At 42.5% G+C, this 15,487-nt stretch overlaps 1 protein-coding gene across 3 annotated transcripts in view; it reads left to right on the top strand.

The window, feature by feature from the left end:
* The first annotated feature begins 222 nt into the window (after window positions 1-222).
* The window catches only part of CRYBG3 (crystallin beta-gamma domain containing 3), a 131,823-nt gene continuing 116,558 nt past the window's right edge, over window positions 223-15,487 (top strand). The window contains exon 1 of one of the 3 annotated variants that reach the window (XM_086675656.1): window positions 223-593. In XM_086675656.1, coding sequence (XP_086531782.1) covers window positions 445-593 — 149 coding nt within the window. In that variant the 5' untranslated portion in view covers window positions 223-444. Of the gene's footprint in view, window positions 594-650; window positions 1,048-15,487 lie in introns of those variants that run through there. The other 2 variants (XM_086675660.1, XM_086675657.1) reach the window with 2 other exon arrangements.

Below are 15,487 nucleotides of genomic sequence, written 5' to 3'. Positions count from 1 at the left end.
AAAGTCAGTAATACAGAGTAAAAGCTGAGCGCAAAGTCCAAAGGACTACAGCCTAACTGTTTTGGGCGGGAAACCCGGAGCCCAGCGTCCCAGGCTGCGCGTTCACCCCTCTCAGGATTTCAGGCTCCCGCCTCCAGCTGGGACCCCGCGGGCCCGCAGACTCCCGCCGGGCCCAGACTCGGGGCGGTGCCGCGGCTTCTGGCTCCTCCCAGGGGGCGGGCTAGTCGGGGGCGGGAGGAGGAGCCGGCGTGCAGCGCTAGCAACAGCCGCGCGGGGTGCGTATCACGCCCGCGCCTCTCCCGCCCGGGATGGACTGAGCCGCGCCGGTTGCCCGCGCCCAGTCTGTCCTGCCTTCGCCGGTCCTGCCACGCCGGGCTCCCGGCGTAGGACACCGCCAAACCCGTTCGCCGCAGACCGCCCCGGACCGGCAGCCGCGCAGGGGACATGTCTGGAGGCCGGAGGAGGGGCGGCGCCCCCTGGCACACCTTCTCCCGGTTCTTCGCTCCCCGAAGCCCTTCCAGGGACAAGGAAGAGGACGAGGAGGAGAGGTCGGGGACGAGCCAGCCGCCCGCTCCAGGCCAGGGCGCCGCCAGGTGGGAGCCGCGGGGGACGTCTGGGGGTCCTGCGCGAACTCGCCGGACGGGGGCCCCTGGCCCGACCGACCGCCTGCAGCCAGCTGCTCTGGGGCCAGGCTGCGCTCCGTTCGCCACTTTCTGTTCTCCTTTCTCCATTGCTAAAGTTTCCTCCTCTTCGCCCGGTCCCCTTGCCGCCTCACTCCCCTTTCCTTGGGTAAATCCGGGTGAAGTTCGTGACCCGCGGAGGAGCGCGTTCCCACCCGGCCCAGCCTGCGCGGCGCTCTTCCTTCCCACTCCCCCTCCCGGAACGTGATTCTGTTCCCCTTCCACACTGGCGTCTGAGCTCCCAAGTTCTGTGGCAAAAGCGAGTCCCCCCGGCGTCCTGCCGGCAGTAATGGGAAACAGTTGTGAGCGAGCCGAGCCACCAGCCGGGGCGGAGAGGGCGCCATCCGAAACCACTCGTGGGGGAAAGGTAAAGCGTTGGAGCGCCACCCTCTCAGATGGTGTTTTGCCATCCTGTTTCAATTTCCTCAAAATGATTTTTTTTTTTTTTTAATGTGATACCGAGTTCCCAAGACTTCGTCAAAATACAAAACCTCGCTAGTTTTATTTACCATTTTGCCTGGACATTTAAATGATGCCGCCCTTTCTCATGTCTCTGGGAACATCTGCCTCAAGTTCGCCAACAGATTCCAGAAACCAGGACTCAGCTGTCTTGGTTTCAGTAAGGATAACGTGCCCCTTCTCTGCAGTCTTTCCTCGTTCCTCCACCTGCTGTAAAATCGATTATTTTTTTTTAGACGGGTCTCCGTAAAATGCCCGTTCCTGAGCCTCTTTTTTCTGCTCAGAGGGAAGAGGGGTCAAATACATCTCGCTGTTTTAAGCTTTTGGTGAGAAGACAAGCTTATAGTCTTTGCTCTTCCTAACTGCACCGGAAGAGTGTAATCCCTTTTGATTGGAAGGACGCTTTCTAGAAAGCTGTGTTTACTTCAGATTTTAAAGACTTCGTGGAGGACTTCAGAGGAAAATGGATAGGAAGCAGAACTGTGACCGAGCTGGTTTCATTAGTATTCAGGTCTCGTGATTTGGTTCTAGTCGCTTATGTGTGCCTCAGTTTCCTTCCTTTTGAAACGTGTCCATTACGAATGTCTGTTAATGCCACATCTTTCCAAGACAGCTCCTGTAATTGGTAGATTTTCCTGGGAAGCTTCAGCTATTGTGGCCCTGTTAAGGGGGATCTTAAAATTCATAGTTACACAGTAGTTAAAAATAGTTTCGAAGTCTGACGGGGCTCAACCAGAGTGTCAGATCTGGTGGGGGCAGACAGCCTGAGGTGCCTGCCATCACTGCAACGACACTAATAATGTTGGATAGTACGAAAGCAGTGTTTAAAAGAAATCCCAAGTAGTCTTAGCAAAAGTTGGAAACTTGAGTCAGTGTTAGAAGGGAATAGGCTGGCCAACTTCAGGGTCAGAACAGAATTGTGCTGAAACTTTGCCTGCCTTCCTGCCCTGTTTTGGCTTTTTAGGCACACTTCTCAGATCTAATTTCCTCTCTCTGGAGCTAACCACTCTAGCAGCTGGCCTCTTGTCTGCTTAGCGCTTCTCCATTCTCATTATCTCCAGATAGGCACACACTGGCCTTTTGACACTGAGAATTTTAATAGTGCTTATGTGAACACTAATTTTGTCTTCATCTTTGTAGAACTTTCCCAGTGTTAAGGGGATAGCAGATAATCCTTTCTGTGGGTGTTTTATGTTTTAAATGAGCTTAAATCTTTCTTTTCAAGAATATAAACACATACAAAGCCTTTATTGAAAGTTTAATGAAACAAATGGAAACTCTTAGTAGTACCCAGTGTCCTAGTAACACAACACCCTGGTGTTTACAAGTTTGGAAACAGATTTGCAGTTTGTCACTGTGCTCTTATTTCAAAATGAAGGGGCATTTTGGCTCTTTTCTTAAAGGCAGCAAAAAAATTGTAGTTTTAATGGGAGCCCAGTTTACCTTTTATACGGGTGATTTTATTTTTATTTTTTTTTTAATTTTTTTTTCAACGTTTATTTATTTTTGGGACAGAGAGAGACAGAGCATGAACGGGGGAGGGGCAGAGAGAGAGGGAGACACAGAATCGGAAACAGGCTCCAGGCTCCGAGCCATCAGCCCAGAGCCTGACGCGGGGCTCGAACTCACGGACCGCGAGATCGTGACCTGGCTGAAGTCGGACGCTTAACCGACTGCGCCACCCAGGCGCCCCTATACGGGTGATTTTATATGGGTGGTGAGGAATCCCAACAGCAGACATGTAAGTGCTTGGCGTGGTAAGGATGTAAAGATGCCTGGAAAAAGGTTCCTTCTCTCAAGGAACTGTAAGAAGCTGAAAAGACCGCTTGTAAACAATAATATTAGCACCTATCATGTATTTAGCATTTAACAATTTGTAGAAGTACTTAAAAAATATTACACTTGAGGTTGGACACACCTTTGCGATTAGCGTCCTCATTTTATTATAGAAAACAGAGCTAAGGAAACTTGCCCCAAGTCCATAACTACTTTTCGTTCAGTGAACAAGTATTAAGTCCAACGCTGTGCCTGCAACTCTGAGTCCCCTTAACATACATTAAGGGTTAATATCTGCGTTCTGATTTTTCAGTGTACTCGAAATGAAAAGCATTCTGTCAAACTTGAAACTTGTATAGTTTCCTTTTCTTCACTACCAGTGATGTTTATATGAATTTTATTTACATAATGTAGGCATGTACAAATATAAAATGGGACATAAATTCCTTAAGAACAGAATGAAAATTAAACATAAGACCAATAAGAGTCAATTTTTAAGCATTATCCTGAAAACACTTTTTTGGCTCCTCACAAAATGCAGATGGTACCAACTGGGACAAACACAGGGTCCTTGGGGGTTGCTGTGATTATGCCATGATTCAGGTTTTCTAATATTTCCTTTTTTGAACCATAGGAAAGCCTTTGCTTTTATGGTGTGCTCTAAATTATTTGGGTTTCATTTGGTGTGAACACATCATTTATTTATTGAGTTTCCTGCTGTTTTGTTCTCATTAACCTTAGGCAATTAAAGAAGGTCAGGAAACATCAATGCTGTTATATATGCAAATTCAGGTGTGGACACTTGAATTGCTTGTTAGTACTCTTCTTGGGTGACCAGATCCAGGAGGTGCTTATATTTATTTTAGATTATATAGATAGGAAAATGTAACTGAAGTTTTCATAGGAAACTTGAAAACTCTGAGCTTTGTGTATCCCAGTTATTTCAAACCACTGCTATAATATTTAAACCAATTTATGAGCACATAAGGAAAGAACTCCTTAGAAGTGATGGGGGGGGGGGGGAATGCCTGGGTGGCTCCGTCGGTTAAGTGGCCGACTTAGGCTCAGGTTATGATCTCACAGTTCATGAGTTCAAGCCCTGCTTTGGGCTCTGTGCTGACAGCTCAGAGCCTGTAGCTTGCTTCAGATTCTGTGTCTCCCCCTCTCTCTGCCCCTCTCCCACTTGCACTCTGTCTCTCAAAAAATGAATAAACAATGAAAATAATTAAAAAGTGATAGGGGATAGCAGGGAGGCCTTAATGGTTGAGGGATTGTTACCTGGTTCTTGGAGACATTAGTAGTGTTTTAATAAGAGAACTTAGCCAGTAAGATAGAAATAGGGAACAGGTATTCTAGGTTGAGCAAGAGCCTATAGGAGGTTATGATCTGTTGGGGACTATATAATTTAATATACATTAGTGGGACAGAATGAAAGAGGCAGTAAGGATTGGAGCTAGGTCAGATTTTGGCTCTTGATTTAAAGGTTAGACTACTTATGTGAAAGCCTGTTAAACAGATACTGTGAGAATGTCAAATTTGGAGGATACCTGCCTATTAATATTCTCCATTTGGGGGGAAATGATTGCTCCCTTTCTTTGCTGTATCACACATGGTGGACCTATTTAAAAGCAACGCTGTGTGACATTTTAACTCTGGAGAGGGGGCAGTAAGGTGAGAACAGCATTTATCAAGGCAGACTGTACACATATTGCTGGGTTGGGTACTCTTACTTGCAGCATCTCATTTAAACCTCACCCTCAACTTTGAAGGTTAGTATACTGATCACTATTCTGACAGTTGAGAAAACTGAAGGTGGAGAGTTCTTAGTAGTGAACACTGGTGGCATCTTGGGTGGAAGGATTCTTTGGTGAACTGGACTCTTCTGTCCTTTGCAGGACATTTAGCATCCGTGACCCCGCCCACTAATTGCCAGTAGCATTCTGCAGTCATTGGGATATTCCAAACACCTCCACCCAGGTGCATGGGAGGAGGTAGAGTGATACCACTCCCAGTGAAGAATGATTTAGCCCAAATCATGGAAGAAATAAGTTTCAGGGTTGAGATTTGAACTTAGGTTTCTCCGACTCTAAAAGCTGTTGTTGTTTTTTTCCCCCACACCATTTTGCCCACTCCTCTAAACTATGCTCATTCAAAACATATTTGCATACGTAAGTCAATGGGAATTTTTCATACTTTGTTCCAGAATGAGTGTTAGTGTGGCCCATTTCAGATAGATTCTTTTTGGCTGTTCCTTTCAGTGTTCCAGTATATCGTTACTGATAGAAAGTAAGAGAATCTTACTGTGTCTTATTCATCTTGGTGTCCCGTTTACCCAGCTTAGGTGAGGAGTGAATCACTATTTCTTGATGGAACATTGAAGCACTTACTAGTGGTTTTCAGCTAGAGGTAGTACAGTGTTCCCGCAGCTCTGAAGTGCGCATTTAGACACATGGGGCATCTTGAAAGATTTCTATACAGTGTTTGGGTCTCTATTTAAAGTTTAGAGAATTTTTGCTCATCACCATGGCTGAGGGTGTTAAATGGGTGGAGCAAGGATGCTAATGACTTGTACAGGAGATATTCTCATAAAAAACAAACATGTCAGTAGTGCCCCTGATGCATGAGAGCTTTTGGCTGTTAAGGAACCAGTGTTGACCACAGCATCAAGTATGTGAGAAAAGGGAGCTTTGTTCTCTGAATTTTCATGGTGATTATATTTTCACTGATTTGCAAGCACTATAGAAAATAATTGGTAACTCGTTTAGTTGAATAAGGATACCTGTGTGGTCTTGAAGGACCACATCAGTAGTTCATACCCATGGTAGTAAAGATGACAGGAAAATTCCAGAAGTCCTCAGCGGTATTTTCTAAGAATGTTGAACTCCCAAGTTGAGTGAAAGCATAGAAGGTACTTTTGACAGAGTAGAAATACAGATTGTTAGGGTGTTGAAACTGTATCATCTTTCAAGTGAAGTTTCTCTCTTTGGGGTTTAATAGGGTGTCTGCCAGATGCCTAATTTGAGGATTCTGTTTCTTGGCGAGGGCATTCCTTGTAAGCTAACTTAGTTGTACACTCTCAGTGTTAAGAGTTGTAAGTACTTCACATTGTCCAGCAATAAATTTACATCATCAGAACTTCTAACTGTATTGAAAACTGATAGCATTTTCATCTCAGAGGACAATATATAAAGAGATAAAAACAAATTTTGCAAAGAGGAAAATAATATTCCCTTCAAGATAAAATATTTCCTTTCCCAACTAGGGTACTAATGAAATACACTGCAGCCTAGATATGCCAGAAATACTAATACAGTTATGGTAGCAAGGAAACTTAGGTTGGTGTAAATTTAAATTCAGGAAAATAATCTGGGCTTTCTCCTGAAAAGAGAAGATCAGCATGAAATAAAAGTTTAAAATATCGTTTATTTGGAGTCTGTTCATTCCATAAATTTGAAGGGCTGCTATGTGTGAGATAATGCTATTAAGCAGTGGGGATAAAGATGAATGACCAAAACTACCCTCAAAGATTGCATAAATTAACAGAGGAGATAAACACGGACATCTCTGGTCTCAAGATGAGCTCATTATAAGCTAAAAATGTTTTTGACATATGTGCATGTGACCTGTTTGGTTCAGAATACACTTGCTGTTTCATGACTGTCATATATTGTATGAGAGCTTTACCTGGGCTTTCAAGATATCTTCCCATATTAATTAACTTTTCTGAGCATGGTTTGTTTAGCATCCTTTGCCAAACAATACTGGGGAGATGTGACAGTAACTGTACCAGCAGGATGAATGCTTTTCCCCTGTTGCTCTTGCTCTTCCTAGACTTCACAGGTTTGGTTAAGTTCCAAATGGAGGCAGAAAAGTACATCCTTTCGGGCATTAACATTTCATGTGACTGGAGATCCTTACTTAGTGTCGATAGAGAAACAAGTTGAAGTTTTGCTGCCAGAAATAACTCATTCTTTTTTTTTTATAAAGTTGTTTTTTTTTTTTTAAGTTTATTTGAGAGAGAGAGGGTGCACAAGAGAGAACAGAGGAGGGGCAGAGAAAGTTGGAGAGAGAGAATCCCAAGCAGGCTCTGCACTGTCAGTGAGGAGCCCAATGCAGGGCTCGATCTCATGTACTGTGAAAGCATGACCTGAGCCGAAATCTAGAGTCGGATGCTTGACCAACTGAGCCATCCAGGCATCCCAGAAATAACTCATTCATAATATTTAGGTGGCAGTTGTGAACGGCCAGTGGTACAACTCCATCAGGACTATCCCTCAATGTGTCATCCCTGGGGGTATTTAATTTCAGGTATCCCAAAGCAGTGAAACAACTGTTTAGTCAAGTGGGTTTTTTTGCTCGACAGATTAGTGATGACAAAACTAAACCACCCTTTATTAAGGCCATAATCAGACCCAAGGCCTGTGCTTGGGGCTTTAAATACATACATTCATTTAATCCTTAGCAACCTTTGAGAGAGGAGGTATTTTTACTCTGTCTTACAGATCTATAATTTAAGGTTTGGAGAGGTCCAGCAGTTAATCAGAAGTCTCACAGCATCTGTGGTGGAGTCAGAGTCAGATTCTCTTCCTGAATTCAGAGCCTGCTGCATTATGTGATTGCTTCCTCTGCTTAACTTAGGAAGACCTATAAAAGAAAGCTGGCCTTAGAAAATGGTTTTGAATGGAAATAAAAGACAATGGCATGCAGCTGGACGTCTGCCCAGATGGCTTGGGTTAGTGCTCTGTACAATAAAGAGTTTATGGTCCTGACAGTTGAGAAAAGGAAAACAAATGTATATATACAAACTATAAATATATATTTAAACACTTGAAAAGGGTCCATCTTCTTCAAAAGACATAGAAACTGAACGTGTAGCAGCAAGATACCGTATTCTCCCTAATTGAGAAGCAAACGAGTTGGATGTGGGGAAACTGGAAGTAGTGACTGGTGGGAGGATAAACTGGAAGTTTCTCTCAGTATTCTGGATTCACATACTGTGACCCAGCACTTCCCTGTAGGAATTCCCTTAGACATGTACAGTTTGCAAATAGACCCAATGCTGTCTTTGCAAAGTTAGCCATTGCAGTGTTGCTTTCATAGCAAAAGGAAAAAAATAAAATTGTTACATGGGGTACAACAATGTAATAGAATATTACACAGCTGCCAAAAAGAATGACAAAGCATTTTATGTACTGATAAAGGAATATCTCCAAGATTTTAAGGAAAAAAAAAAAAAAAAGCTGGAAATCACTGTGTGTGGTATGCTCCCATTCCTGTATCAAAAATGGGGGAGTGTGAAATAAGTCTGTTACTGGGGTTAACTAGGGGAGATGGAAAAGTGACTCAGGGAATGAGGAACAGGAAGGACTCTTCATTTTATATCTTTTTTTATACATAAAAAAGTTATGCGAATTACCTATTTCAGGGGAAGTAAGGTTAGTTTAAGACCTGGTGGATATCTGGGTATAAAAGAGGGGGGAAAAAAATCAAGAAAATTTAGGATCCTGACTTGGCAGAGATTTTCCAAAAAATGCATGAACTACATTAACTTATTCAAATGAGAGAAGTTATAATTAAGGCTATAAATATATAGAAGTAATATTTTAATACAGAGAGCTTTGATATCTTGACACTTTATGAATGAGGTTTGTATATTATGAATCAATAATGTGAGGGGCGCCTGGGTGGCGCAGTCGGTTAAGCGTCCGACTTCAGCCAGGTCACGATCTCGCGGTCCGGGAGTTCGAGCCCCGCGTCGGGCTCTGGGCTGATGGCTCAGAGCCTGGAGCCTGTTTCCGATTCTGTGTCTCCCTCTCTCTCTCTGCCCCTCCCCCGTTCATGCTCTGTCTCTCTCTGTCCCAAAAATAAATAATCGTTGAAAAAAAAAAAAATGTGAAACTGGGTGGAATTAACAGAGCCTCAAAAATACCAACTCATTTTCGTGAGATCACCTGTCATATACTTAGAGTAACAGTATGACCCTAGCATTTCATTCACACTTTCAGTCTTTTGTTAAAAATTGAGGCAGGCCCTCATCTCTAAGGTTTAGCATATGAGGTTTAAATCTCCAGATTTAGCATATGAGCCCAAACTCCACAGAATAAGAAGTGTACAAAATGAGGATGCCTGTATATTAAGACGACTTTTTGTTTTACTGGAAAGGTCATGTATGAAAATGTGTTTTCACCAGTGTTTACCAAGAATTAATTTACCCCTCATACCAGGCACTGTGCTAGGTTCTGGGAATCCAGAACTGAACATGCTACAACATGGTCTTTGGTTCAGAGTACACATGCAGTTTTGTGGGGAAGGCAGACATAGCACAAATCTTTCTTCCCTTAAATTAAGTACCCAGGGCAGAGTATGGAGGGGGTGTTGCTGCTGGGTGGCTCAGTGGGTTAAGCGTTGGACTTAGCTCAGGTCCTGATCTCGCGGTTAGTGAGTTCTAGCCCCACATTGGGTACTCTGCTGTCAGAGCAGAGGCCACTTTGGATCCTCTGTCCCCCTGTCTTTCTGCCCCTCCCCTGCTCATCGTCTGTCTGTCTCTCTGTCTGTCTGTCTCTCAAAAGTAACATTAAAAAAATATGTTCCTTTAAAGAAAAGAAAAAAAAAAAAAAAAAAAAAAAAGATGAGCACCAAGGTGCCACTCAAGGCTATAGGAGCATTTAACAAGTGTGGGCCCTTTCTTGACACACTTTTTAGAGGAAACTTCTAATCTTGTTTAAGCTGTTTCTTTTGGTATTTTTGGACATGTGTCTGAACAATGCCTTACAGTTCTTTCTTGAGTTCTAAACTTTAGATAACTTATATTGACTTCTGGTTATGGTAGATGAGGACTTAGCTATTTTATACCTCTTCCTACTTCCTTTACTCAGTCAGCCAATATAATTGTTGATTTTGGAATAAAATCAAAAGCCAATATTTAGATTTTTATGAAATACAATTTTGGTTTCATAATACAACACACTAGCTTTTATATCTTCCTTATGACAAGTAGCACAAATGGCAGTACCAGAAATTGTGAAAATGGCATTTGAGTACCCTCACAAATAGTAGTTTCATATAATTTCTAAAGATATATGTTAGAAGTTTGTGCTTTATTCTTTCTATTAAGATTTATATATAACATAGATACTACCTTAGTGGCAGATCATATTTTTTTTTTATAATTACCATGCTTCTTATGACAAGAAATGAAATACTCTCAATTTTCCATTCTATTAAGTGGAGACAGGTTAGGTGAGATACAGATTCTCAGACTTCCTTGTCTTGTCAGATCACCAAGGAGTGTACCCTCGCTGGAGGGGTGGCATTGCGCTCTATTAGTCAAAGCTGGAAATGTGTCTTGTAATAATTTTGATTATTTCATTGTTTTAGGAAGGCAAATAAGGATCTCCTATATATTATGATACAAATAAGTTATCATTATGTAATATTTGTAGTATTAGCATTTTGTTATTTGTCTATTCTGAATTCATTTTCACTAACTTCCATTTGTTTGCTTTTCACAATCACTATAATACTTCGCATTTTTTTTGTCTTTTTAATAGTAATATATACTTTTTTAAAACAGGTATGATGAATTATAAGAAAATCAAAAAGAAGAAACAACTCATAACCCTACCAACAAACATACACATACTATCCTTTCAGATCATTTTCAGTGTGCATTTACACATGTATACATATTTTTACAAAAAGTGGAAGTTCTCTTCAGGATTTTGAAATTTATTTTTTTCCACTCAACCATAATGCTTTAACATTTTCTATAATAGTATATATATTTATATAAATTACAAAAATAATTTTAAATTTAGTCCTTTCAAAAATCTGAGTGTTATCATCACTTTTCAGAATTCAGTTTGAATATCTAAATGTGCCTCTCTGCCTATGTGGGGTTTGCACTGTAATGGGAGAAGACAGAAAATTAACAAATTCTGTAATGTATAATGGTCAGGGTGAGGGTATGGGACATGATGGAGGTAGTGGGTCTGGAGTGAGGTGTAGATAGGATGGTCATGAAAGTCCTCTCTCTTGGGTAACACTTAAGCAAAGGACCTCGATGCTACTTGGGAGTGGGGAACAAATCTAAGGAAAGAACTTTCCAAGCAGAGGGAACAGCCAGTTCCAGGGGCCTGGGGGTAGTATCATGTTGGCACAGACGCTAGAGTGAGCAGAGACAACAGAACGGAAGAGAGAGCAGCTGTCAATGACATGGGGAAAGGAGTCAGGGCCAGAGGAGATAGGCCAAGGTAGGGAGTTGAGATGATGTTTACTTTTAGAAAGTATCATTTGGGCATAGGTTTATATGTGTGCATGTGTTTATATATTCTCACAAAGGTTGTTGGTTTATTGATGTCTGGAAGAATTTGCAGTGAGAAAGAATTTGAGTTGGAGATGAGGTCAGGCTCTGGGAAGGCACAGTCTCGCCTGGCCTTGAACCTCCAGTGCCCCTTCCTTAGGACAGTTTGATGAATACTACATGAATGGATGCCTGTTTTAGAGGGCAGCTAGAACCCTGTTTTGAGTTCATGTCACAGCAAAAGATGGAGGGTGTTGATTCATGTGAGGTAGATCACAAATGTTCAGAATCTGAAGGATATGAGGTCAAGGACTTTGGGATAGTAGAACAGTTACTAATACAGTCACATATAGACAGCTCAGGTACACATCAAATATACCAGCGTTCTCTGTAGCCTGTGATTAAACTAAAGGGTCTTGTTTCGGGGGGCATGAGCAGGGAGACCGGACGTAAAGCAGCTTCCAGGTAGTTACATAAACAATAGGAGAAGGCTGACATGATAGGGAAAAGACTGTCACAAGAGTCTAAGATGGTAAAGTGACAGAGCTTCATAATCATGTCTTACCTTTCCTCCCTTTCCCAGTTTTTCTCCAAAGAGTTCTGAAATTCAAATGCCAGATGTTTGAACTAAAATACATGCTGTTCGACTGCCTTAAAATGGCAGCTTTTAGTTACCTTTTAATTTGAAGCCCAGAAATAGTGCCATAACCACCTGTTTTATATTCTGTTAATGGTCATTAAAAAAAATACAAGTACTACTCTACTGCTGGCAGACACTGTTTATGAATGAATGGTTTTCCAGATGGTTGTTTGTAAATTGTCCATGTGGAGCTCTGTCTTTATCCCCATAGAAGCTAGGTTGGAAATGTTGGATGCGGCTCCAGGCCAGGGCACACAAGTTGGTTTAATCCATAATATGCCTGCGGTATAATATTGAAAAAAGAGAACTCCACGCTTCTGGTGTGAAGCTGTGTCTGTAAGAAAAAACTTCCAAGGAGTGTAGATGCTCCCAGGACAGCAGCAGACCCTTTGAGAGTTTGTGGGAATAAAAGCCTATACTGTATTTAAGGACCCCACGTGAGGGCTGAGAGGGTGGAGCCCAAGGGAATACAGGACAGGCCCCTAGGTGGTTTCAGTAGATTTGAAATAAGGACTGTAGAAGTTTCTGCCTCTTTGTTACAATGTCCTGGTATTAATTTTGTCACCGAGTTGGTTTCTTAGAGTCTGTCTCTTCCTTCACCACAGAAACTTCAAGGTTAGCCTACCTGTTTCTTTTTCCATTCTCGCTGCCAGTGGAGATTCATATGGGATTTTAGATCTGGCAGAGAGCTGGTCTGACTCTTTCATTTTATGTCTTTGAAAAATCCAGTCCAGGAAGGTACATTTTGACTGAAGTGCCTTTTGTCCCTAAAGTGCTGTCCCTGAAACAGACATCTGTCCATTTTGAGTTTTTGCAAAGCATTTTGCTACCAATGACCATAGGTAAAGGGTATGGATAGGTAAAAGACCCTTTCTTGTTCTGTACTATTTTTTCATATAATTCTCCAAGGTAAAGTCATGCCCGGAGGACTGAGTATGTTTTGATCACATTTCAAAGGAAGGCCAGATTCTGGCCACTTCTGGAGTTTCATCACAGTACTTATGTCAAGTGGGCTCTGAGGTGAGGAATAATAAATAACCTGCCAGACAGGGAGGCCTGATGGAGCTGTGGTGGAGAGGGGGATGCTGTTTAGTGGATCAGGAGAGTTTTATGTTAGTGGAGGAGGAGAAAACAATAGATTTGCCTTGACTGTCTTTCTGTGTCCTTAACCTTGCTGGTTCCTCTACTGCAGACCATTACACCATACAGTGGAAGTGAAAATCAGAAGATAATTTCATGTGGCATCAGGCTGAGTGGGATGGAGAGAAAGAGAAGGGAGAAAAAAAAAAATCCTTAATTCCCTAGGGATGGTGAGAAGTTCCTGTGGACAGTGGATCCAGGCGGGGGCGGGGTTGGGGAGAGGCTGTTTAGATGTATAGGGCATTCCCAAATTGGGGACTACGTTTTATTAAGTGGCTTTGTGTTTAGGGATATGCTCAGAATTACCGCCAGTGATGTCTTCAGTGAGAAATGTTACCTTCTTTCTGAAAATGGCAAGAAATCATAGACTTCTGCATCCGTAGAAAAGTGGGCAAGCCTCCAAAAGACTGTTATGGAAGTTGTATTCAGTTCTTTGACATTTCCAGGTTTTTCTGATACAGCCACAGGAATGATCTGTGAGAGAAAAGGCAGAGTAAGAGGCAATACACAGCAGCTGTGCTCTAGGAGGGGTGGCGTGAAGAGCCTTACTCTCCCTCACTGTGCCTCCACCCAGTCCTCTGAGTCTGTGTGCTGTCCCCGCATGTCTATCCCTTGACCATCTAGGAAGTTGCATTCCTACCACATGAGGAACTGAGCCTGGAAGAGGCCCAGGAGCATCCCTTATTCTTCAGTCTGTGGTATACACCTAAAAGAAGGGTATATTTTCTTATTTTTTTTTTTAAAGTTTATTTATTTTGAGAGAGAGCATGCATGCAGAGGCGGGGGAGAGGCAGAGAGGAGGAGAGACAGACTCCCAAGCAGGCTCTGAGACATCCCTGCAGAGCCCAGTGCAGGGCTCGAACTCACAAACTGTGAGATCATGACCTGAGCCGAGATCAAGAGTGGACGTTTAACTGACTGAGCCACCCAGCTGCCCCACGAAGGGTATATTTTCTTGTTGGTCCCACTTTGCACTTGCGATGGTCAGTGTACCCATTCGGGCAACAGCTCTTGGTTGGGGCCAGGAGCTCTGCAGGGCATGGCTGTTGGAAAATGGGTAGTGTTGTACATGACTTGAGTTTTCTAAGTAGTTGATACCTACCCTTTAACTATCAACACTGAACACATTTAAATAATATTAAGTGGAGCTCCCTCAGACTGGATCATTCTCCTCCCTGTACAACTCTCATTTGTTGGCTTCTGCTGAAGAATAGAGGCTCTCAAACCATTGTTTATCAAGAGTGTGGTCAGAGGGCCACCTGCTTCAGAACAATCCTGGGTAGGGGGGGTTGGTTATTGAAAATGTGGACTCCTGGGCCCCACTCCTAACTGGAATCATTGACAGGTAGGCCCATAAATTTGCTTTATAAATACGATTGCCCAGGTGATGGTGGTGCACTAGGTAGAGATTCTGAAGGAGTGAGGGCAAAGATTTCGTCTGGTGTGTTCACTGCTCAACCCCTAGCACCAACAACAGTGCCTGGCACTTAAAAGGGATTTGAAAGGAAGGGGCCAGTACTTATCTGCTGACTGAGTGAGTTGATGTGCCCAGTCTTCTTCTGCTTATTTGCTATGGGTTAGGGAATCTTGTTATGATTTAATAAAAAATAGAAGTATAAGATACATATTAAGTGCCAGGATAGAGACTTTCCTCTGTGTAAATTATTTGAACTCTAGAATATGCTTTGTTTTTTTTTCTTGGCCCAGAGTTTTGTTTTAATTTGTGTCTGGAAAGTAGATGGTAAATGACTGCATGTGGGATTCCTGGTTTTCAAGTATGGTGTAAATTAGGTAGCTTCAAAAATGAGAAGCTTCTGTGTTACTTAGACCTTGATATTTACCTGGGCTGTTTTGAAAGATTAATTTCCAGAATTCCCGTAGCTAATAAGTAAGATGAGGCTATTTGGAAATGCAGGGTCTTATTTGTGCCTACGTGTGATTATGATTCCTGCCCCTCACCCCCTGCCATGAGCAAAATGTGTGCTTTCTAAAAATACTGCTATTGGGGCGCCTGGGTGGCGCAGTCGGTTAAGCGTCCGACTTCAGCCAGGTCACGATCTCGCGGTCCGTGAGTTCGAGCCCCGCGTCAGGCTCTGGGCTGATGGCTCGGAGCCTGGAGCCTGTTTCCGATTCTGTGTCTCCCTCTCTCTCTGCCCCTCCCCCGTTCATGCTCTGTCTCTCTCTGTCCCAAAAATAAATAAATGTTGAAAAAAAAAAAATTAAAAAAAAAAATAAAAATACTGCTATTGAAATATTCCTGGGTCCCAAAGGGGGTTAAATTGTGAGAGAACAATAGAAACGGATTGTCGTCTTTCATAAGTTTTTAGATCATCTGAATTTGAACGTGTTTCTCTTTTCTTCATATATTTAAGAGTCTGAGAATACTATTCCAAGCCTTTTGAGACTTTTCTGTTCATTTTTTTTAACTAAGCCGACTGGTAAGTCAATGTTTTCAGTATTTTCATCTACTCTTTTATTTTTGTGTGTGTT

This window comes from Puma concolor, chromosome C2 (assembly GCF_028749965.1).
Source record: "Puma concolor isolate L17-30 chromosome C2, mPumCon1.1.hap2, whole genome shotgun sequence".
Lineage (NCBI taxonomy): Eukaryota > Metazoa > Chordata > Mammalia > Carnivora > Felidae > Puma > Puma concolor.
Note: the sequence above shows the minus strand (reverse complement) of the source record. Positions and strands in the feature narration are given on the sequence as shown.